At 39.5% G+C, this 25,787-nt stretch overlaps 2 protein-coding genes and 1 long non-coding RNA gene across 4 annotated transcripts; 1 reads left to right on the plus strand and 2 right to left on the minus strand.

Annotated features, from left to right (window-relative positions):
* The first annotated feature begins 2,832 nt into the window (after positions 1 to 2,832).
* On the plus strand, positions 2,833 to 3,899 carry LOC136355400 (uncharacterized). Its single transcript, XR_010739642.1, has 2 exons — positions 2,833 to 3,452; positions 3,576 to 3,899. It is a non-coding gene; the product is annotated as an uncharacterized lncRNA (long non-coding RNA).
* Positions 3,900 to 7,993: 4,094 nt separating this feature from the next.
* On the minus strand, positions 7,994 to 11,290 carry LOC4329006 (probable inactive nicotinamidase At3g16190). The gene is made up of 5 exons (NM_001416511.1): positions 10,830 to 11,290; positions 10,631 to 10,750; positions 9,404 to 9,635; positions 8,952 to 9,068; positions 7,994 to 8,263 (listed from the first exon to the last, which is right to left on the minus strand). The coding sequence occupies exons 1-5, from the start codon at positions 11,034 to 11,036 to the stop codon at positions 8,199 to 8,201; spliced, it is 741 nt and encodes a 246-aa protein (NP_001403440.1). The 5' UTR covers positions 11,037 to 11,290; the 3' UTR covers positions 7,994 to 8,198.
* A 366-nt stretch (positions 11,291 to 11,656) lies between these two features.
* On the minus strand, positions 11,657 to 20,561 carry LOC4329007 (probable tocopherol cyclase, chloroplastic). 2 transcript variants are annotated; one of them, NM_001416510.1, is made up of 10 exons: positions 20,330 to 20,561; positions 19,914 to 20,158; positions 18,643 to 18,722; positions 17,895 to 17,971; positions 16,310 to 16,479; positions 15,766 to 15,863; positions 14,893 to 14,997; positions 13,935 to 14,051; positions 13,481 to 13,630; positions 11,657 to 12,383 (listed from the first exon to the last, which is right to left on the minus strand). In NM_001416510.1, exons 1-10 carry the CDS (start codon positions 20,524 to 20,526, stop codon positions 12,210 to 12,212), a joined length of 1,413 nt encoding a protein of 470 aa, NP_001403439.1. In that variant the 5' UTR covers positions 20,527 to 20,561; the 3' UTR covers positions 11,657 to 12,209. The 2 variants fall into 2 exon arrangements, 1 of the variants encoding a protein (NP_001403439.1); NR_184055.1 differs by lacking the exon at positions 18,643 to 18,722.
* Positions 20,562 to 25,787: the final 5,226 nt, after the last annotated feature.

A 25,787-nucleotide genomic window follows, 5' to 3' on the forward strand; every position in this document is an offset into this window, starting at 1 on the left:
TTATTTAAAGCATGGACATAACGAAAACTTAATTATATGTTTAAAGAATGCCAAACTTCACACAGTTATAACGTCCCGGTGTTTTTTCCTTTAATTTTCCCCTCTCTTCTCGTTTTCTTTTCTTTTCTCTCTCTTTCTTTATCTTTCTTTTTCTTTTCTCGTGTCTCGTAATATTATTTTTAAATTGATATGTTTTATTTGCAAAGTTTGTTTTATTTTGAATGATATGGAAAATTTAGGAACTTAAATTATATATTAGGTTACTAGCTATCTACAAATCGATGTCCTTGATGAAAGTTTGAAACGAGCGTAATAATATACTTCTTTCATATTGGCACTCGAAATCAAATTCAAAATAAAAAAAATTACAAACGAAACAGATCAATATGTAAAAGAATAAGAGTGAGTAGTCAATTGAAAAAAAAAAACTTTTTTCTCTTACTCTCCTAATATTATATAGAAATTCATATAAACTAATCTAAATATTATATAATTTAAGTTTTCAAATCTGCAATATAATATGCTTCATTTCATATTTTTCAAGTTCAAAATAAAAATAAATTTACAAATAAAAAAATATTATTTTTTTAAAGTATCCTATCTTACTGTAAATTTACAATTCATTAAATTCTAAAGTGCAGCATGTAAAGATACCATATCATTATCCAATAACAATTATTACATCTTAAACATCATACAAAGTATGCTATAATTCTATAATTTATTAAATTTTAGAGCTCTAGAAATACAAAAATATTAAATCATCATCCACATAATTCACATAATATGTCAACATATCTCTCCATCATTTTTTATTCCTCACTTAATTAATGTTATTTTTCTCTTCTCTCATAAGTCGTATCAAATTAATTGGTTTTAGCCTTTAGATGAATAATCTTTAATCCAAATTATCTCCTTCATTTTTTTCTCTCATTAAGCCATATCACCTCAACTGTTTTTAGCTCTTAAATGATTAATTCATAGTCCAAATTATCTTCCTATAGTTCATCCTCGCTTAGTTAATGTTATTTCTCTCTTTTCTTATTAAGCTGTATCACATTGATTGTTTTTATCTCTTAGATGATTAATCTATGATCCAAATTATTTGCCTCTTTTCTTCTCTCATTAAGCCATATCATCTCAATTGTTTTTAGCCCTTAGATAATTAATCTATGGTGTAAATTATATCCCTATAGTTAATCATCACTTAGTTAATATTCTTTCTCTCTTTGCGCATTAAGCCATATCATATCAATTGTGTTTAGCCCTTAGAATTAATCTACGGTTCAAATTATCTTCCTCATTTTCTTCTCTCATTAAGCTATATCATATCAACTGTTTTTTAGACCTTAGATGATTAATTAGTGGTCAAAATTAATTATCTCTCTCATTTTCTTCTCTCGTTAAGCCATATCATCTCAACTATTTTAGCCCTTAGTGATTAATCTAGGGTTCAAATTATTTCCCTCCTTTTCTTATCCCATAAAGCCACATCACCTTACTTTTACATTTGAATCATCATTATTCCATATACTATTTAAATTATCATAAATCATATCAACTTATATAAGCTGATTCCACCTAGTTATCCATTATTTACTAAAGTCTCACAGCAACGCGTGGGTTTCACCTAGTATTAGGAGAAAGAGAAAAGGAAAAAAACCAAAAAAATGGACAGGATGGACACCCAAGGGCTTATAACTGAAGAATTTAACCACCACACTATTGCGGTTCTGATCAAAGAATATGCCTGTGCTACTATTTAATCCGTGGAGACCTCAACGCCAAGTCATTTCACACTAAGCTATGATGACTTGGCAAAGTCACAACACCTCGGACGAGAGCTCAGCACCAATATTGATGGCACTAAGACATTATAGCTTGATCAGCGTTATCTAGGTTAGCACTAAGCCAACGGTTCATTTTTCAATAAGATTTTTTTCACGGTTCATTCTTCGAATAAGTTTTCTAAAATTATCATTTTTGTCAAAATTTTGGGTACAACGTGGCCGGTAGCCCCCACTGCTACGGAAACCATTTCTAGATAAACAGCTAAAATGCGTTTGGAAAGGTGGTGCAGATGATGGCCTCTAATAAAAAGCATGTGAAAAATGATGCAAAGGACAACGTGCCGCCACAGACGGCAGGCAACCTTATAGCGGCCGTTGTTGGAAGTCGATTTTTAGAGATGATCAGCTAAGATCACCAGCTAGGAAAATAGGGATAGGCGGTCGACTTTAACTGACCGTTTCTAGCCTCTAGAAATATGTTTCCACATACAGCCGGTGACACAGGCCCCAGAGCTAGCATATACTGCACGGGTAAATTCCCTTATGAGCCGTGCACCTGTGCATTGTAGGGGAACATCATCAAAAGTCGTCTTTATTAGTGCCCAAACTCCATGCCGTTGGAGCAAGATAGCTGCTCTTAACAAATCAAAAGTACTCTAGCTAAAGCAGGGAGAAGAGGACAGCACCCAAAAAAGATACTTTGGTGCCGGTTGGAAACTGGTCATAGGTGTCGGATTTTTCAACTGACCCAGCAGACGACACTAACGACTTCGATTATCGTCGCTGTAGACATACATGTGTCGGTTTTTATCACCGAAACCTATATGTTATTCGATATTATAGGTGCTAGTTCTAAACTAAAGTGTCATGTGACTGTTTATATAGGTGCCGGTTCTTTAAAACTATAAATAGCATATATGTGTCGGTTGTTGACCAGTCTAGACACGTGGCAAAGACTATAGGTGTCGGTTTTTAATAAAACCAGAACTTTATAGTTGGCAAGAAAAAAAAAGGCAGAACCTACCAATTTCACATACAAATCATACAATCACAAAAATTCCAATAAATTCACATCCATTCATCAACATACACACAATATAGCACTCCGGGATTTAGATGGCGAGCTCTTCGGCTCTAGGAGGCGACCCCCCATGGTGATCTCTCGTAGCCGGCGATGGTCACACCTGCGCCTTTGAGAGGATGGGATTTCTCCCTGGGGGATTCCATCCGTGATGAGGCGTGGCGGTGTTTTGGTTCTCCGGTGCATTTCTCTTCTCACTTCAGTTCTTCTCCGTTTCGTTTGGTGGTGGATGTTCCAAGATCTACTTTTCGGTTGACACCGTCTTCGGTGGCGCTTTACCTGAGGGCCACTATTCATGGTTCTCCATCGGGTTTTCAAGTTCAATCTCTAACTGATTGGAGTTTCTCGTTTGTGGTGATGGGATGGAGGAGAGTGGTAGGAGCTCGGGGAGAAGGGAGTGGGAGGCGGGGCCCGCTCAGCCGCCGCACATTCCTCCCCACCTCATGTCAACTCCATCCTCCCCGAGCAGACACCAGCGAGGACAACCCCACGCTTTCCCCCGCCGAGGACATGCTCGAGCGCACCAAGCTCGCCCAGGTTCCACTCACTTCTTCAGGCTTCGGCTAAGTAGAGCAGTAATGGTGAGGATGTGTGATGTGATGTGCCCTTGTGCTTGCTGGTGGTCTGTATTGTGATGTCAATAAGTGATGATGAAGTTGATTCATTTCATTTATACTAAAATTTGCTTTTTTTTGTTTTGATAGAACTGATGAAGATGACAATGATGAAATATAAACACCGGCGACGGAAGTAATATGTGTAGCTGCAGTGAGTAGCAACTGTGGGGTTGATGAGAAAGGTATTTACTTTCATCTATAACATTCATCTGTTTTGTGGGAAAATCTTGCCACAATTAATTATGATGAACGTTGCCTTCACTTATTTTTCTCCCTGGTAGAGTTAGAAGTTTCAATCTGAATGGTATCTGTGGAAGATTGTGGGTTATTTTTCTAAGTTATTATTTGTGTTGTAATGCTTCAATGCGGTGAATAAAATACAGGCATCTCCACATTTTATTAACTGAAAAACTGCTCAAGTTACAGTGTTGAGTTAGATATTGACAGTCTAACAGATCTAGTTATAGTTTATCCATTGAGCAACTAGTCTTAGTTTCCATTGCTATGTTTTGCTTCAATTGTACAACCTTTTCATGTCTTTGCCTATTTGTTTCTTATAACTTTATCATAATTGCAAGTATATTCAAGTATCAACTCTAGGCTCTGTACCATCAATCAACTAAATAAGTTGTCGCTAGTTCTTGTCTCAGTGCTTTGAGTATTGCTTTAATTGACATGAACCATGAACTGCTTGTATGCTAATTAATCTTAACCTATGTTTACTGAAATATACACTTGTTCTTTTTATTGTGTTGTATGGTTTGTATTGCATTAGAGATAAATGTATGGGACATGATGTAGGGCTTGCTGATGATTTGTATATATTGTGATGGAAAAAGGGGTAAAGGAATTACAGGTAGTAAAAAAAAGATATAACCAGTGTATACTTACTGGGTAAAAAAAAATATAACCATCCTATATGCGCTTTTCACGTGAACTCAAGGGAAGTCCACACAGTAAACTGGTGAAGCTCCTATGTCACCGTTACCGTGAGCTGGCACTTGGTAACGCCGTTATCGTGCATTTTTTACCTGTTCCCGTGTGACCCTGGGGCACACAGGAGCCTTCCGGTCTCTAGTAGTGCCTTAGTAATGGTTGATGGGATAAGTAGCATTCTAGAAATCATTATATTTGTGGATAAATTTTACTGTTAAGGATGCTAATGTCTGTGGGCATCCACCACTCCATATTTGGTTGGCACGGTCAGCACTAGATGTGATGCCATGGACTTGTGACTTAAGTTGTGTGCTTTGTTCAGTTAACTCTATCGAGGACCTGCTTTATCTCTTCTTTCAATGTTCTTTTGCACAGAGCTATTGGAATGCTCTTGTTTTTCTGGGATACTTCTCTGAGCATGGATAGTATGATGATTCATGCAAAATCTCACTATCAGGGATAGTGTTTTATGGAAAAGTTTGTGTATGGTGCATGGAATATTTGGAAGCAGAGGAATGGCTTCATTTTTTAACAAAAATTCTTTCCTTGTCTTCCTAGAGGCAACTCTTAAAAGGTAACCTCCTCCTCTTGTTGTTTAGAATAAGTGAGAGAGATAAGGATGTAATCTTAAATTGGATTAGTTTGTTGTAATCTTTCTCATTATACCTTTCATTAATAAAGTTCTTTAACAGCGGGGACCTCCCTTGCGGTATTTCTTTCAAAAAAACACACAATATGATAGCCGCATTCACATTCATCCAAATACACATCCAATTCACATCCATTCATCAACTAACACACAATATGATAGTCACATTCATCACATTCATAGCCACATCCAAATTGACATCAATTTCACATCCACATCCATATCCCTCCCCCCCTCCCCCCCCCCCACACACATATTGGCTGAGTTCTTTCCCCCAACTTTCCCAACTCACCTGCCTCGTGTTCCGCGCGCACGCTTTTCAAACTACTAAATGGTGCGTTTTTTTTGCAAAAAGTTTCTATACAAAAGTTGCTTAAAAAATCATATTGATCCAATTTTGAAAAAAAATAGCTAATACAGTACTTAATTAATCATGCGCTAATAGACTGCTCTGTTTTTTCCATGCGCAAATGGGTTCCCAACACACACAAACGAACCCAACTATACAGGAGTTGGAATTTTACACCTAGGTGCATATGCACCAGCAATCTGCACCATTCATTTGCATGTGCGGATCTCAAAGTAATGTACGCTTAGCCCCGGTAAAATGTACCAATCTAGCTTTGTCCCCTTATAGTAAAAGTAGAGGATGATACATAATGCATTTTTTTATGACTGAAATGTCCTTCAAGTAGTACTACAGTGCAATTCAATATGTAGTTTTTGAATTTCTTTTTTGTTGCTGCATGATTAATTCATTTCACATGGATGCTCAGATCCTGCAAGCAGTATGTCAATACACAATGATAGATGTATCTTCCCTTGTTAAAAAATGATGGTATATATCTTCTTGCTAAAAAAATGACAGGAGTATTATTATTTTGAGGGAAGGTCAGAATTTACAGCAATATATGGTTACCTTTCTAAACACGAAATTCACACTTTTCTGCCATGTGGAGATTATGATCTGAGTATAGTGTGATGTATCTTTTGTATAACGACACCTGTGATATAAACTATTACTGTAGTTTGGGATATGTATGGTGTGGAATTGATCGATGAAGAAAAAATTGTGTACCTTTGTTGGCATCAAAATTCGGAATGTCATGAGTTAACGGGTTTTAGAGATATATAAAACTTTTAGTGTTTAGTTCCATATTATGTTCTTAATGATGTTTAGTGATACATCATTTACAAACCTATCATTAAGATTTATAACTTTTGTTCATTTTAAGATAAAAAAACTTGCTAGGAGATATATAATTTGCAAATGTCATTGTATATCTTGAAAATGTAGAGAAATTTTGCTATTCCAATTGCAAGGGAATTCTTATTTTTGTTTTGGGTCATACCACAGGGTCTTTCTTGTGTGTACCTTCAGAGCGCTTTGTAATTTATAGCACGATAAAGTCCCAACGCAATTGTGTTTCTTTTTCCTCTAATCTTCATCTCTGGTTTATTCCAGTGAACTGTGAATTGGGACCGTATAAACCACAGTCCACATTATTCTCTATAGATTTTAATAAAATTAAATTTTAGCATGTTGGCAATTAGAAAGGATGTCCTATATGTACGTATGAGTTTTACCTATATATTTTATCGCTAGTGTTTTTTGCAAGTTACATAGACAAGCCACACCTGCAAAATTAGATTTTTAGCATGTAGGAGCAGTGAAGAAAATCTAAATAGCATATGAAGTGAAAAAATCAGGTAAGAGGGGCTAGCTGAGGGGCAAACCTGGAAGGCTATGGTGAGGCTGAGTGAGAGGTTGAAAGAATAAAATATCACTTCAAGAATACCAGTAGCATTATTAGCACTTGATCTCTCTGTATGTATGCACTATGCACGCATCTTATGATGAAATGAACAAAAAAACAAATTCCTATGAAATGCACGCATCTTATCATTTTAATGGCCCATGGTACGTTTGACTAATCCTCATGCATACACGTGATTTTGGACAAGGCTAATGGAGTAGGCGAGCAACTGTTTTCACATTGGGCCATGCTAACGACATCTCAACAATATAATTTGTCCTAGCTCTATGTACTTCATTTATTTACTCTTTTGGAACACATGATTTGCACCCAAAAAAAAAGTAGGATTCAAGTGGCTTAGCACTTCAAATACTAAGGTGGGGAAAAAAAAACTTTGGAAAATTGCATGAATGATCATTTAGGGTTCCTTTGAAAAAAAAATAGAGGATTTTTGGAGAATTAAAATCCGTTGGAAAGTTTTCCTACATGGGACTTTGGAAAAAAAGGAATGTCCCTCCCCCCAAATGCTTTAAAATCCGTATGGAATAGTTCATTTCATAGGAATTTTGGAGGAAAACTAACATGAGGAAAGACGGTCCCAAAACTACAATTCACTCTTTTATTTATTTCAACAAGCTAAGGCACAGCTGCATGAATACACTATGCGTGGTAAACGGCAGGCAACTTTACTGGAAACTGTTAGGTCCTCATCGTTTGGCTTATTAGGAAATAAAAATAAATTTGTAGATAAAACTTTTATAAATGTGTTCTTCGTGACTTAAAAGCCAATGTTGAAAAAGAAACTACGTTGAAAATATCTCAAAATTAAGTTTGAAAATTCAAAATTTGGCTTTTTCTTTGGCTGATTAGGCCATCCGATGAGGGCCTTAGATTTTCATCTTACAATTTCAAAAATCAATCGTCAAAGTAGATATCAAAATCCACCAGGAGATTTACTTTTTCTCCAAAAAATAAAAGGTGTCCCAAAAAAGAAAAAAAAGGGCTTTTCATCACACAACTTTCATCTAGATATCAAGAACTTTCTATCAGGACAGTTTCAAAAGACTTGTAAAAAGAAGGTTTTTCTGTCTCACAACTTTCTTCTATCTAGAACAAATCATCTGCAATTCTGTGTGCTCCATGACTCTAAAACACATAAAACTGATAGCAGTAATCCCAATATGATCAATTTTATATAGGAATGGTTAGGAGTTGTACAGTTGAATATATATATATATATAAACAGTATCTGCTGTTGGTCTACCTGACATAAGGTTAATATAATTACACCCACTGAGATGGAAAGGAACAGGGATGTCTCCAATACTTTGGAGTTGAGCATGTAGTATATCACTAGAAACAGCAATTTTATCGTCGCCATTCTTCCAAGGTTGGTGTTTCCACTCCGATATTCTTCATATCTCTTATATTTGCTGGTTAACATAAAATAGTAACCTTCAGTCACCAGTAATCTCAGAGAACAGAATAAAGACAGGAAACAAACTCCAGATTCTTTTCGTCAGCTGACAAAGCAGGAAGAATTATAGTTGCCAACAAGAGCTGTGGCTGATTATTAACTTATTGTAACCTAATACTTGCAACTTCGATGCTAAATTATTGCACATTGTGAATATATCACATATTGAAACTATATATTTATTCGTATTGAATAGGATTTTACAAGTTTCCCTACCCTTTGATTCCTACATTTGTAACGCATTCAAACTGTACTAATATTTATAGAAATAAAAGGCTAAATCACCTGTTGTCCAACATAGCATGCGATCTGACAAGCAGCTCTAGAGAACGAATCAAGTCACTATGCAATAAGAATTTGATGGAACCATAACATATAAAGAGTCTATCATTAAATGAGCTTAGCTCTCTAGGCCTACGTGCTATTCCAGAATTTCAGTGTTTACCCAGTAACATTTACATCACCGAAGACAAAATCGGGTCGTGAACAAAATCTGGTATCTTAAAATAGAGCACTTAATTGGCATGGAAAGTTGTCTTTTAGTTTGAAAAGGTGCATCTACCATTAATCTAAAGTCTAAACATGTCATGTCCATGTCAAATCACCAAGATCAAGAAGAGGAAGTGAGAAAAATGATTACTCACACAGATGGATCTCTGGCCTAGCAGCAGCTGTTGCATCAATAATGACTGTCACTTTCTCATAGTCCAATGCTACAGCATCAAAGACTGTCTGCCGGATGCAATTTGGTGTTTGAACCCCTAAAAAACCATAAACACTTAAGTAATGTGATTCTGAGCAATGCGGTAGAGATCCTCAGGCACAAAAGAAAAGTATCAATATTTGTCTGTAATGTACTAGACTACAAAACAGTACTGTGCAAGCATTCAATTTCGGGACTTTTCACCACTTCATATGATAGTTTTTACTGCCATTATATGTCCACTTAGAACATAAGGATGTTGAAAATTGCAAAGTGAATAAAGCGAAAAAGAATTGCTACCCTTAAAGAACAAACACAAAACAACAAGAATTTATTGTCAAGCTAAGAAAACAATGTTCACCTCTGTCTCGATAGATGGATATCAGTGCTTACCAACGATAACCAATTTCTTTATTCCTGAGGTTTTGAGGACAGAATCAAGGGGTGTCGCAAAGAAAGCACTGAACCTTGTCTTCACCAACTTGTATTCCCCTTCTTTGATAACAAGCCCATCAGCTAGATCAGCACCTTTCAAACCTTTCACTGTTGGGCCCTTCCCACCAGAATAATAGCGTCTCCGAAAAATTTCAACATCTGCTCCAGAAGGGTCATGCTCTCTGACCACCTACATGCAGTCATCATCAACCAAGGTCTCAGAACTCAAAACTATGACCACATGTAAATCTATTGGCATTAAAATCCCTACCTGGTGAAGCAAAATGCTTTGCATAGGAAGGGGGAAATGTAGATCACATTAATACAGGTTAGCTGCTAGTTTTGCAACACGTCCAATGATTATCATAATAGCATGTTTAGTAAAATTCAAAATTACATTTAATGAACCATGAACATGTATAAGTTGCAGAAGCCAATTCAAAAGAACCAAATTTTAGTTTCATAGTGGAAACCGCACCTAGCAAATTATTCGCTTTGTAGATTTTAGAATAATGTCGTGCAGCGCCAAACATTAAACAACACACCTACCTTCTGCTATTTAGAGATGAAATAGAGGGAGTCAGTCACCTAATCCAGCAAAGCAGCGACCCTCCAATATGAAAATTGGTTTTCATCAGATAAAAACAAATGTGTGTCTACTATACCACATAAACTCTGTTCTTTGCATACACTCATGCAGAAAATAATGCATAATATCTGGTTTGTTGCCTAGAATATGGTTCTAAATGACCTGACAGAACAAGAAATCAAAAGATAACTTCTATTCGTCAATCAGTCTACAGAGTGAGGAAATGTGAGCAACCATTGCAATTCCACGCCATTAAACGTTGAAATGCTGGCAGATGCTGCACCTGCAAACCGAAACGACGAGCAGGATGGTCAAAAACCAAAGGAAATCCACCCACGAATTTTGATCCCACACTGCTGCACATACATTGCACTGAACCAAGAAATCTGTGGCACTTGCTTAGAGCACCACAGGCTACACAAGATTCCTCCTGAATCCGACCACGAAATTCGCAGTCCTCGTCGCATTCAACCAAACCAAGCAACCGAGACTAAACAAATTATTACACGAGGACGAAATGGAGCTTCACTAATCAACAAGAACCGAGCCACCCCGCGAGAGGAGAGAGAGAGAGGGGAAGGAAGCAAGAAGTGTACCCAGACGACGTAGATGCCGCGCTCCCTCGCGACGGCGACCGCCTCGGCGACGGTGGGGACCACCGCCTGGCCGCCATCCACCAGCATCGGGCTCCGCATCGCCGGGTCAACGAAATCCTTCTGCAAATCCCACATCAACCATCACCAACCCAACATCTCCAAAAGAAACCAAGAAATTTCCCCACACACACACACATACCTGCATGTCGATGACGAGCATGGCCGTCTCGCTCCACTTGGCGCCACCGCCGCCCGCCGCCGCCGCCGCCATGGATCGCCGCGATTTGGACGGGGAAGTCGAGATCCTCGGGGAGAGCCAGCGCTTCTTGAGGTAGTGGAGGAGGAACTTGTCGAGGGAGAGGAGCAGCACCAGCAGGCACGACATCAACGCCAGATGTGATGTCATAAATCAATCCCAACAACAAAAAAAGAAAAAGAAAAATATGATGCCGATGCGATGCTGCAGATAATATGACTTTGTTTTCATCCCAAAGCTCACTGTTTGAAAAAGAAAAGGAACGAATTTGTCAAAAAAATGGATTTTCGGAATGCTGTGGTGGCTCCTGCAGAATTGTGAATCTGGGATTCTGGATGGGTTTGAAGTGAGTGAGATTCAGAGGATTGTGGTGGTTTGGTTGGGAGGAGTTGGTGAGTGGTAGTCCTTGGAGGTTGGACCTTGACGACTTGAGGAGTAAGGTTTTGACGTTTGTAGTGAAAAAAGGATATTCTTTTGGAATTTGGTGTATTATGGTTTGAGATTTGTTTGGAATGTATGAGTTGTTTTTGGTTGGTGATAACAAATTTTCTTTAAAGAATTTACATGTTACCAAAATTCGGTCATCAGATTTGTTTGTCCATTAATGTGCCAAGTTATTGCTTATTGTCTTTGTATTGAGCTTTTTTGTATATGTGTGCAGCCGCTTTGACAACTTTGGATTATATTTCAAAGCTAAATTTGTTTTTTGAAGAATAATTTTACAAAAAAGTGACGAAGAAACCCCTAAATAAATACTAGATACAAATTTTAAAATTTAAAATCAGCTTTGTAATACTATAATCCAATGTTATGCCAACAGGCTAGAACTTCCGTCATGTGCTGTTAGGCCCACTGGTATCCTTGTTAGTACAATGATAATTGAAAACACACGTCTTTGTCTGTCAGTACCTCTGAAAGATTTACCATATGAAGTGTGCTAACAACAATTGTTTCCAGCCAATTCTGACCAGAAAGACCTCCACAATTGCAGATGCAGGCCCGGGCATCCAGCTATCACTTCTTTATGATACTTCAGAAGTTCAGATGAGCACAAAAGGATGGAACTGCCTAAGATGAATTATACTTATTTTCTTGAATTACAGCATCCATTCCTGATCTGTAAAAATTTGTGCAACATGATTTCACCCGAAAGGCGCCTTTCTCTAACCCAACGAGAATAAACTCCATGCTGATTGGTTTACTGTTTCTGTAGTTCTCTGGCTGAAAACATGATGCTAAGTGAGGAACAGATCAAGACTCAAGGTGTGACAAGATTGGAGGGCCTATTCATCTCTACCTATCGATGGCTCGACCTGAACAATGCTACAGACCAGGGGGCTTGAGAAATGGGATAGGGAAGAGGCTCTCCACATCGACCTGGGTACCAACAACGTTGTTCACAATCTCGTTTGAAACAGTCGTGCCTTTCCAACCATTGAACCAAGGGCCTCCACCAACTTCTAGTGCCGCCATGTTGCTTGTTGCGTCGAGTATCATCTGAAAACAACTAGGAATTTTTATACATTGTAGCCTTGTTGGTAATGCACCATATAATCTTGTTACAGTTTTTTAGAGTAAATAAGAAGAGTTTTCTTGATTTGGATCATGGTTACATGCCTTGATGACTATCAATGAAGTCGGTCACTATATTCTGTTCAATAAAAGTGTCTATACTGAACAGTGACCATGTATGTGCAGAATCAGAAATTGATCCCACAATGTGCTTAGGTAAAGGCTAAAGAGTGTTATTAAAATATTTTCTAGTATTTGAATATGGAGAGCCTGACAGGACAGATAGTATCATGCATATATTATCATATATGAATTAATAAATTTTCAGTTGCTCCGGGGGCAGATAACTATAGAGGCCATCAATCCATCAGAGTTCATTGTGTCCTTAACTTTCAATATTTCCTAAGGCAAAATAGTGGCATTAGGTTGTTTGGATCCAGGGACTAAACTTGAGTCCCTGTCACATCGGATGTTTGGACACTAATTTAGAGTATTAAACATAGACTACTTACAAAACTAATTACATAAATGAGAGCTAATTCGTGAGACAATTTTTTTAAGCCTAATTAATCCATAATTAGCACATGTTTACTGTAGCATCACATAGGCTAATCATGGATTAATTAGGGCTAATAGATTCGTCTCACGAATTAGTCCAGGGTTATGAAATGGGTTTTGTCATTAGTCTACGTTTAATACTTCTAATTAGTGTCCAAACATCCGATATGACAGAGACTAAAAATTTTAGTCCCATCCAAACAGCCCCAAGCTAATCTAGAAAAAAATAGTATTACTACTTCCGTCCCAAAAGAGTTCGTTTTCTCTACACCTATCTAGACAAGTGCTTGTCCAAATTCATGTATAAACTCTTTTTGGAACGAAGGTAGTAGTGGACTTTTGGGCCGCATACTGATTTGCATATTATATGCTACATCTGGCCCTCCTTGTGAATTGCATAATAAAGTTCAATTTTCGAGGCAGCTAACCCAACTGGCACCTTAGATTTTGCAACAAGAGTAATAGTGCAATAATACATCAGCTATCTGAAAAATTCTGATGGCCTTATTATCATGCATGCATACCTTTCCCTTGCCACCATCATTTCTCTTTTCCCACATTTGCAGCCTCAGATCACCATAGCAGGTGTCTTTGCATGCTGGCACTAGTCCAGCCTCCATGGTTGGAGCTCGCAAAGCAGTGCCTGGTTCTTTTGTGGTTGCTTCTATTTCAACCTGTAGAAAAGTAGCAATGCATGTTAAGGGTCGCATTCACCAGGTGCTAGGCACTAGTCCGGTGATAGATCAGCTCCTGGCACTTAATTGGATACTAGGCCAGCAGGCTGCCTAGCACCTAGATAATCTGCTTTTAGAACATTGAATGCTAATCAAGGAACATAGAACCACATAAGTAACCTTACAACCTAAGAGAATCTATAATACAAGTAAGAAAGCTAAGTGGGAATCTTGCTCGAATGTGAACAGTAGCCAACTAGCACAGGCACTGCATTACATTTTCAGCACGCTGGATGATAATTACCAGATGATTTTTGTTCTCGCCGGACAACTTCCAGTGACCCCAAGGGGCAATGTCCCAGCTCACTGTCCCGGTCCAAGGCACAAATTCATAGAATTTTCCCTCATAATGAATTCCAATCTGCAGGGAACAAACAGAACTGTTATGTATGTGCATAGTTAAATTCGTAAATCTTCTGTCTGATCATTGTATGCTTCCTCTTATGAAAGTTAATATGCAGGGCACAAAGCAAACAAGCATCGTATTGAAATTACTGGCTAAAGAAAATATATCTATTACCTGGTCTCAATAAATACATGGTTTTGTTGATGTGGATGTGAGTACAAAAGCAAAGCAAGAAAGTGGATAAGAATGACGTTGGACCTTCTATAAAAGAGGAAGAATCCATAATAACATCACAGAAACACCACAGGACATTTAAAGGAAACAAAGCATGCTGCACTTCTTTTTGGAACAAGAGATTATTCCAACCCTGTCTCAGGCTGCACACAAGCTTATGCTGCCAATGCTTTTTACTCACCCTGGTGGCTTTTCTGTACGTTGGTTGTTTCGACTGTCAGAGGTCTAGATGTAAATGTTCTGTGGGATGAAAAGTCGCCTAGATACATACAATTAGTGTAACTTTCATGATACATACACAAAAAAGATCTAAACTTAAAACCACTGCGGTAAAGGGGATTCTAATTTGTGGCATAACCATCACCAGCAATACATTTATCCACTAAATCCATAAAATGTTGTATCAATGACCAGTCCTGAAATGAAAATAAACCCATACTTCGGAAATGGATAAGATTTTGTCAGTCAAAATTTTTAGGCCAACTGGTTGATCAATAATATTCCCTTTTGCCTTACTGGCAGTCTGGCAGACATCCAGCAATCAAGCTTGCATGATGAGCTAAGTTGCAGAACAAATTAGAAGTATGCATCAGATTAAAAGCTGAAAGTATCAGGACTCTACCAGTGAAGGACTTTCATAGGTTTCGCCCAATCCAATTTTCCTTAATCCGCCAGCAGCCGTTAATGCAACTTCACCAGATGCGCCTGAGAAGACATTGCACTGGACCTGTATGAGCAAAGGTGTTCAATCAGTTAGTTTGGTCATTCATGTGAAGTTTTGAGTCAAACTAAAACATACTCTCTCCATTCACGTTTACTTGTCACTTTTAACCATGGCACATAAATTTGTGTAATCATTTGTTTTCATGTTAAATGACCATATTACCCTCCACAACTAACTAGATAATTAATATGGATAAAATTGGAAAATGTGCATTACGAAACGTGAAGCGACAAGTATTTGTAAACTAGCTATATCATGAATATTTAAAAGTGCATAACCTCTATAACTATGACTAAATGTACCAGTAAAATTGACTACTTTCAACCGACCACACTATGTTTAAAGAAGGTATTTTTTATCATGACCACTACAACCATCATATTGCATGCCATTCTTGAAACCTTCATGCATATTGGGTTTGTTCAGAACCTTCACCCAGCTTCCTTTGATAAAGAGATGCAGGATGAGATGCAAGCCAAACATTGCCCTGTGAGCAAGGAACTAACAATATCCTTGCTCAATGAGGTGAGATTGCCAGGCAAAGCAAGCATTTTTGTTGTTACTGGAGGCCTAAACTCTTAAATCCAGGTGAGGCAAGGGATCTAAACAGCCCAAAAGCTACTACGGGTGAACATTACTGGCAACACAAAACACAGAATTACAGCAAGAAACAGCATATTTTCTATCTGTAAATGAAGCAAAACTTATTCAGTATTCCAGTGTATCCATTACATCAGGATTAATGGTCAGAAAGAAGATAGAAAAACGCACCCAATACCACTTCCTCGGAAAACCTGCACCCCAGTTCTTTTCTGAATAAGAAGGAGCATTTTCAAATTCAAACCGCTCTCCGTCCCATTCAATCCATCCTGAGTAGTTAAGTTGCAGAAGTTAGTATTGAACTATTAACTTAATATTATTATAACCTTCCTAACACTATATCATATCACCTCAATCAATCGTGCGCTACTACAGGACTGAACTGGAGAAATCATACTGAATGGAATAAAAGGATTGGACATATAGATAGGACTAGCCACATTTCCTGGTATTTTTTAGTGCAATTTGGATTCCTACAGAAATATTAAAGAAAAAATTTGAAATAAAGCTTCATCAATGGAAAACCAATTTTCACATTTTAGGCTAAGAAATACAACTCCATCGTACATGATAGTTTTACACATGAGAGATGAATGTATCATTCAGTAAATTACTCAGTGGCACATGTGCCATCTACCTAGAATGAAAACCAGTAGGTAAAAAGAAAAATTAAATATCTCTCTGTTCAGTTTATCAAATACAAAGAAATACAAACCTGTGGATAAGCCACCAGCCATGCATATTTGCCAATGAGGTTCAAAGAAAGGAAAAGCAGCAAGCCAACCAGCAGTTGATTTCTGCTTTGACGTGACATCACCCCAGCCATATACTGGTCGAGTGCTGTACTCCCACCTAGCTGTTTGGACATTTGGCACATACTTTGACCTGACAGGGGAGCAACAGGTAATTTAAATTTTAATTGTTCATTTAATAGCAATAAAGTGTAAACTCTCTTTTCTACTCAATCCCCATTTACATTTTGAAGGGAAACATTAATTACGGTATTGTATCCAGTCCTGACATAAACTGCTAGGAGTTGTTCTCTAGGATTTGCATGTAATATAAGCATCATCATAGTAGTAATAAACACATTGCATAACATTACTAAATAAATCTAAAAGCATTGTCAAGGTCTTTTTTTTTCTTATAATATGTAACATTCGATACAATCAAACCATCCAGAGCAATTTTCTTAATTACCTGCAATCGTGGTTACACACGAACTACTGTTTTTTCCTAAAAAAAATTTATATTAAGTTAAGTGCAATGTATGAGCAAAGATGGTGTCGCATCACCTTTCCTCTCTACAGTTGAATTTGCTATTAGAAATGTGTTTGGGCACAATATATAGTTCAAGAAATTTGGAGCACCTAAAGGATAGAAACTTCTATATCCCTCTCTGACAAGGCAATAAGCGTATCAAGTGTGTTGTCTTTCATGAACTTCAAAAGTGACAGCGAAAGAGCTATGTTCATTTTATCATTTTACGGTAAATTTCACAAAACAGCAATTATATGGTTAAAACTATCACTTTGCTGCAACTTTAGCAACATATTTCACAAAATTGCAACAATAGCAAACGATTTTATCAGAAAGCTACAACTTTATCCCCCTATGTGTTTATGACATGTGGGCCCAACTTGCAGGAGCATGAGTATGGTATATGTGTATAGCATGTTGGTCCAAACTTGTCAAGCAAATAAAGTTGTAGTTCTATGATAAAATCATAAAATGTAGTTGCAGTTCTCTGAAATGCCTAGCTAAAGTTGTAGCAAATTAATAGTTTTGACAAATAGTTTTAGTTTTCTAAAATTTACTCATCATTTTGTCTTGTCATATTTTCAATTGCATAAATGCATAATTCCATTTTACAGATTAGGAAATCCATCTGCCTGATTTCAAAATTCAGATTGGCAGAAAATCCTGCCATCATGGTATTCGAAGGATACTAATATCTATTATCCTTTTGTACAAACAAGCAAACCTTCCTCTCCAAATAGTTTCGTACTAAGCAGATATTTCAAATTTTGTACATGATTCTACAATATTATATTTTGATTGACCAGAATACAATTCTCAGGTTATTTCATTTAGCATTGTGTTGATGAGCTAAAAATAAATAAATTCTCAACATGCAGATCCAACTATTCTTTATAGTTCAGCTATGGAAAGAAGCATTTCGCACTAAATTGGCAAAAAAAAAAGCTCAGTAAGTAAACTGTAATGACTTTTCAATAAAACATAGAAACATAATAATAGTTACAAGAATAGATCTTAGATAAACATCAAGATGCACATGCCTTCCATCATCACGTATAAAGCCTTGATGCCAAATCGGTGTCACTTGGAAGCCTTCCAAAACTCGACTAGAAAATTCCTAATGAAACATAATAACCGTTGATTACTTGAAGAAAGCCATTGGCATGTAAAGCAATGTAGAGAGTGATAAGTTACAAATCAGAGGAAATATCAGGGTAAACAGAATAATAGATAAGACATCTCATTATTTAGTAAAAAACTTGCACGCTGAGAAAGGATCAAAGCTTACAAGAATGTATACTGCGAATCTCCCTTACAGGCACACCAGTTACTAAATAAACATTTTTTTACTTGAATTCTTTAATACAGAAGCACTGCACAGTATGGACAAGGAACGTTCACAATAAGCAGCACCCCTAAACAACTAGATGATGTTAAGTATATGCATTTTAGTACATACATTAATATTTATTATTAATATTGCTAGGTGAAATTTAATCTTGTTATTGAAAAGAAAAATCATGCACATTAGGTAGTTGGTGAAATAATCATATATAATTCTAATGCATAAAGAACCAACCATGCTAGATATGAAAGGTAGTCAGTTATAACCACAAATTAAACAAGAAAACTAAGATTTTTTAATGAATTCACTGGATATCAAATAGATGTGGAGTAGCTCAGGGAATGGCATTTAAAATATGTTAATAGGAAAAAATGTTAAGTCGAGAATAGTTGCAGATCATTATATGAGTTTTTGCAATTCATAAGAATCCATAAAGAATCTACCTGAGGGGGAACCTCCCCTTCTGGGGGTGTTGAACCATTATTGGGAATGAAAGTGTTTCCGAGCATTAGTTCATGCCTACCTATCGAAATGCAGCTTATTAATTTGGAAATCAACATACTGTGATGCACTACTAAAGTTCCATATGAACAGGAAAAACAATACCAACTACAAATAACAGAAGCATGAAGTAATCAATATCTGCACTGCATCTTAGTTTGCATTGTTCTGACTTTTGATCTGCAGTTTTGTTTACTACTTTTTACCTTTATAGATGCATGGAATGCACACTACATCCAAAACAAATAAGACTCCTAAGAATATATGCACTTGAACTGTTTGGGAAGATGTAGGATGAGTATGAAAGTACAAGTATGTCCGTCAAAAGAACAACATGATTTCAAATTAGTTCTGATCTTATTAGGTTTTGCGAATATAAACCAATAGGAATTGTTGTCAAATTGACATCTTAGTTAACTTTGATAATGACAGAAGGCTGTAAAGTAGTAATTGTTAGGTATCCCTAACTAATAACCACTTGTTAAGCACATTAACTAGATTCGGCAGCACAACACTATTATCAAGACTGGAACCAACTTATTGGTCAGAACAGGTTTGTGATGAGCTACACAGGTACACATCTATATCTTTTTCGAGAACTAGACCACAAGGTCTTTCTAATATAAGCCCCTGTTGTTATCAACATATTTTTCACAATATAATTCCCTGTTGTTATAAACATATTTTTTTCACAAATTTATTTCCTCAAATCAATCTCTAATATGAAGAAAGCTTGCTTTTACAAAATAGTTGATTAGGTCTCATCTCAAAAAGGCTGATTAGAAATTCTAAAGGTGCGTGAAAGAGGACATGTTGCATACTTGCATCGTACTAAGCAACCTCTTCCGTTGCAAATTCAGGTGATGGTTCAGAATAAAGCTCTGTGACAAGCTTCTTTTCATCAATCTGCACCAGACAAGAAGGATGGAAGGGAAATGCAACAAGTTCGTTGAGTTCAGTTAACCATGAAAGAGCGGCTATGATTTCAGGCGTTTGGTTGGTATTGTTTTGTACTAGTTGTTAATAACCTTCTTCTATTCTTGCTTTATTAAATATCTTACAGTCAGCTCGTTAGGATTTTGCGCAGAACAGAGAGCTGATTGTTAGCGCGAATATGTATTCCTTTCACCATTGAATGGAAATAAAAATATCCTAGATGAAATGTCTTTGAGGGTGAATGTGAAAAAGACTGGATCTAGAAAAAGTAGCTTACTTCCCCAAAAGTTATTGGATTTCTCGGTGAACTGGCATATGTACTTATCATCGGCGCCAAGAATCTGCGCCCCGACGCCAGTGAAGCGCGAACCATGTATGACCCGATCCAGATCACTCATCCCATCTCGGAACAACGGGTTCTCGACAGAGTACATGAAGCAGAAGCTCTGCCTGCACTCGGGAATGGACACCTTGAAGTACCATCCCTCAAAGAAGGGCCTCGCCGTGCCGTCATAGTGATACCTGACAGCATCATCCCATCACATCATTTCAATTAGGCATACTGAATCTCAAACATGCATGATGTTAAAAGGATTGCCGAAGAATCCGAGCTAAAGCAGGAATCCAAACTGAATCCTACATTTCTGAATCAGAATCGAGGGTATGATGATCAGTCTCCGGGCGACGGCTTACCCGCTGTGCGGCGTCCGCAGGGCCCGGTCCCGCGGCGTGGGGGCGTAGACGGGCGCCGCCACCGCCGTGGAGGGGGAGGGGGAGGAGGAGGCCGCGCGCGGAGCGAGGGCGCGGCGGTGGCGGCGTGGGGCGCAGCGGCGCGGCGGGGGAGCAGGGCGTGGGAAGGAGACGGCCACGGCGGCGGCGGCGAGGTCCATGCTGATGCTGCGGGCGGGCAGCAGCTGACGCGAAGTGTGCGGGCAGGGGACCTCGATCGATCGGTGTGGGCTGTGGAGGTAGAGGTAGTGGGGGCCCACCAATCAGGGCAGTTGTGCTGCTTACGTGGCGGGCCGTGGTCCATGTGATTGGGATGGGACTTGGGGGTTGAGGGCTCCACGTCTCTAATGTTTGCCTCCGGCCCGCCGCCCTGTTGGCTGGATCTCACGTCGTCACGTGTCACCGAGCTACAAACGGCAGATAAGGCTGTGTTTAGTTTCACGTTAAAATTAGAAGTTTGAAAAAATTAGAACAATGTAACGGAAAAGTTCGAAGTTTGTGTGTAGTAAAGTTCGATGTGATGGAAAAGTTGAAAATTTGAAGAAAAAAGTTGGAATCTAAACAGGACCCAAGGCTGATTTTGCTACTACCTCCAATCCGTCCCAAAATGTACGACAAATCTAGACCCTCCGTTATGTACTCCCTCTGTCTTAGAATATAGCAATTTAAGATACGATGAGTCCCATTCTAGGACAATGTATCTGGACATTATCTCATCCCATACAAAGTTGTTATATTATGGGACGGAGGTAGTATATTCATTGTTTAAAGATAAGTCAAATCTTATCGTACTTAGCAACATTCTTTAGAGATATTAACAATTTATTTAAAACAATCCACATAAAACAGTGCAAAACTTTGTATTGATATAACAAAAAAAATTACAAGATCATACTCCCGAGAGACTACGTAAGGGAAAAAAATAAGCCAAGCCACGTCACGCGTCTACAACAAGTCATCACTGTTGAGGAGCAGGCCACGACACCCCCCCCCCCACAATCCCATAACCATCCACGCCTTTGTGTTGAAGGGGAAAACAGTGAGAGAAAAGATGGAATCTTCTCCCCCTCACCACCCCATCTAGCATGGCCAACTTATACTAACTAGGTGTCACCGCAAGAGACAAATTGTCTAGAAAATAGCTTAGAAGAAAATGGGTATCCAAACAATGTCTCCAGGGAGGTTAAGACACCGAGGATGCCTACGTCACCCTTCCTGAGATATTAGGATGTAGTTTTCGCCCGAAAGATTCCATCAGAAAGAGAAGGGAAGAAACCACGACAACAACCCCAGAAGGGTTGTGACGCCCAGCAGTGCCGCTGTTGCCGGCCTCGAATATGTTGGGCTTTCACCGGGACTCTTCCTATCTTCTCTATCAAGGTGTGCATGTCACTAGTAGCTACCACCATCTAAACACCTTCAACGCGTAGCCACCACACCAGTGCTCATTATCGGTCGGCCAATAGGTAGGAGCTCGACATTCCGATATGCTCCACTTCATCCACGTCTTTGAGTTGCAGAAGTAGAGGGTGAGAGAGAAGAGTGGATCCGCTCTTCCCAGTATAAGCCTGCCAACGTGGCCATCTTGTAGTGGCTAGCCGCTGCCTCAAGAGGGCATGTGTCTGGAGAAGAGTTTGCTTCATGCCACCTAACGCCCACCTCTGCACACCATCATCATCGTCGTCATCTCAGGAGTCAGGCCGTCGGCCAAAGCCACGACCCCCTCACCAGCGCGCCACCGTCTACCCCATCTCTGTCTACTGCAGCATAGGGCGACGCACCATTGTGTGTCCTCCACTACGACCCAAGCTGTTGCGATCACACCTACCAGCGTCATCGAATGCCAGGCCAGCCAAGCCCGTTGTCGACCCGCTTGCCATCGAGCAACCCACGCCTATGGTCGTGCATCCAACACCAGGCTGGCATAGCCCACTTGCCACCAACAACGATGATTGCCACATTGTCACTGCCATAGTCCGCTGCCCAAGGGTTCAACAAGCCACCGCGACCCCCCAATCTAATCCCTCGTCAGAGTGACAGCAGATCTAGGCAGGAGGATCATGTTGGATCTAGCCAATGCCACATCTAGTCGTCCCTGAAACCGCCGGAGCAATAGAAGCCGCCATCACTGCACCTCCACCCAACCTAGCCGCAGCGGTTGCTGTTGAGGTACAGTATCCATGCTAGCTCCGCCTCTACGGCCACCATCGCTGCTTGCATGTCATCGTCACCGCAACCTCCATGGACTTCAAAGAGGAGGAAGAAGACCCCACCGACACCATCCTTATAACCACACCTCCACTACTACAAAAACCATCTTTCGTGGCGGCCATTTTGGGTTTTCACTGGCGGAATTTGGAGCCGCCACAAAGCAAAGGCCAGTGAAAATCAAGATCTTCACTAGCGGTTATCGACCGCTAGCGAAAAAACATTTTCGTTGGTGGTTGTCTTAAGCCAGCCGCCAGCAAAGATCCATTTTCACTGGCGGCTGGTTTAAGATGGCCGGCAGCGAAAATGTTTTTTCGCTGGCGGTTACACTATACCAGCCGCCAGAGAAAATACTAACCAAGTTTAAAAAAAAACGACGGACGGAGCGAACGCTCCGTCCGCCTCCGCCTCCGCCTCCGTCAACGGTCCATCCACCCAAGCATGAGCATCACAAAAATCAACTTAACAAAAATTTAAATCATTAGCGCGCGGCTGCAGTATGGCATCAACCACCCTAATCCATTCACACATCACAAATTCACCCCAAATCTCATAATACATTCAACAGATTCATTCACAAATCACAAATTCACCACAAAGTAACACATCCATTCACAAATCACAATAAAATACCAAAAAAATCCATCCACTATTCTCTACAAAAAATCCACTTGCCTCAAGGATGGCAGCCACGTCGAGCCGTGAAGAGGACGATGACGGGGAGGATGCCACCACCTCCGCCTTGCCACAGCCACTACAGTGCCGTGCCGCAGCCTCCATCATGGCCCGTGCGCCAAATCTGAGAGAGGGAGAGAGAGTGGTGGCGGCGGGGAAGGGGAGGGAGGAGTGGGGGAGAGAGACCTAGGGAGGCGGGCCACCTCGATCCGCATGCTCCTCCGCTCCAGATGTGGTCCTGTCGCCAGATCCACCGCGAGCTGCTCGGGCGCCACCGCCTCGGGCGCCGCCACCACGCGCCGTCACGATCCCGCCACCGGTCGTCTTCCCGCTCCCCCCGCCGCCACCAGAGCTACTGCTGCAGGGCTCGCCGCCACTGCTAGTGGGGAGTGAAGGGGAGGAGACGGAGAGGTGGGTGGAGAGGACAGATGAAGCGGTGGGTGGAGAGAAGACATGAAGTGGTTTTAAAATCATATGGCAAGGGTAAAAAAACGCTTGAAAAACTTTTTTTTTCTGGCAGAGGAGTTTAGTAGCCGCCAGCAAAAACACGATTTTTCCAAGAGGACGCTTAAGAGGTCCGTCTCGAAAAATAGAGTTTTTTTTTATGGCGGATCTCTTAGCGTGGCTGCCAGCGAAAATAGATTTTTGCAGGCAGTCCGCAGCCCCCCATCCCTCGTTACATTTTTGCTGGTGGTTTTCGCGTATGGCCGCCAGCGAAAATTATAGGGTGACGCCATGAAAAATCGTTTTTCTAGTAGTGCTTTCTCTGGCGAGCTACTCAGGCGGCAGTGAGGTAGGGAAAGGGTTAACGTGTGGTGGCGGCGCGGCGTCTTGGTTGTTGCTCGAGCCATCCCCTTGGAGCGACGCAGGGGCAGAGCTCGCTGAACTACAGAACTATGGGTGTATAAGTCTTGCTGTAAATTTATTTAATAATGAATATGAATCTTGCCTCTATCCACACATAGCTAAAAGTTACACATATTACTCCAGTATTTTAGACTCCACATCTTACAATCATGAACATCAAAATACAAAGAGAAAAACTACTCGTTTCGTTCAGAAAATATCAACCTGTAGAAGCCCAAAGTAAATTTAGTACTAGTAAAAAAGGACCAAAATATCGTCGGTTAAAGTATATCCAATCATTAGTACTTTTTTCAATAAGACTTACTACGGGACACTAAAAAAGTGCAGTCTTTACTTCCAGACAATATAAGAATATGAATTTTCCTAAGGACACTTAAAAAATGTGGTAATTTACCACAGAACACAGGTACATTATAATACAACATCCACCCAATTGAAGACAGAAAAACCACGAAATATATCGATGTTTTCTTTATCTTCTTCGCTCTAATCTTCCTAAAATGGATACCATCATGGTGGAGCTATCGTGGGCCTCTGCGTCATGAATCATGACTAAGTGCCCTTAGTCGGTGATGACGAAGCACCCAAGACATAGCAGCCAGGAGTCACCACTACACTGTTGTGGCCCTTGGGATTGCGACAAAGTACTTCGAGCGCAACAGTTGGCGGTCATCACCATACCATCATAGGCGATTTGGCCTATCCCTCGGCCAGATCAGCCATCATCGGATCCACTGTTACCCATTCTTCTCCTACCAGGATCTAGCATAGTTCATCCTCCTCATCGTCCTCCAATACACGTCATCGTCAGCAGTCGATTGAGTGAGCTTCCCTAAACCCAGGCAGCTTGGTAACGACTAACAACATATCATCTTAGCTAGTTGGTTGTAATTATTCTATTTACTATGCCCTTCATCCCAAAATAAGTTTATTTTTCACCCATACCATACATGCCAATATAAAACCAAGAGGACTGGAATACCCCAACTTTATCAAATCTCAATGTACTTATTCCTCTCTTTATCTATTCTCAATATATTTATTCCTTTACTTTCACAAACTCTGATGAAGTGATTGCTAAGGGCCATTCGAGACGCAGGATTGAGAAAAGATAGGAAAAGAAAAACATATGAATAGGATGTCATACTCATTGGATTCCAACAGGATTTTGAAACACATGAAACTTTTAAAATATTATTTGAAGAGCACATAGGAAAACACATAGTAATTTTAGACATACGAAGAGGAAAACATGAGGTGAGACCTCATGCTTATTTTCCTTCAAACTTGTTCTAGAATGATCCATTCCATAGTAATTTCAAAGGAATGGGTATGAAACAATCACTTGTTTCAAAAGATTTCATAGGATTATTTCCCATAGGATAAAATCCTCTAGAATTTATATGCTTTTCTTTGTTTTAAAGAGATCCTAAAATAATTTATTTTCAGACAAACAAAGATGAAAAAATTATCAATCGTTTGTTCCAGCTTGCTATGCTTGTTGAGAAAGAGTCGCAGGAATACCAACAAAAGAACTAGATCAATATTGGCAACTCCCTCATGTCAAGAACATCGACCACGACTAGACAAGCTAAGTTGTCAACAAGCTTTCATACCGTGCATCCACCAGCGAGCACACGACCTTCTTCCACCGCTGGAGCAATGCTATCAC

The sequence above is a fragment of the Oryza sativa genome, chromosome 2 (assembly GCF_034140825.1).
Source record: "Oryza sativa Japonica Group chromosome 2, ASM3414082v1".
In the NCBI taxonomy this organism is placed as follows: Eukaryota; Viridiplantae; Streptophyta; class Magnoliopsida; order Poales; family Poaceae; genus Oryza; species Oryza sativa.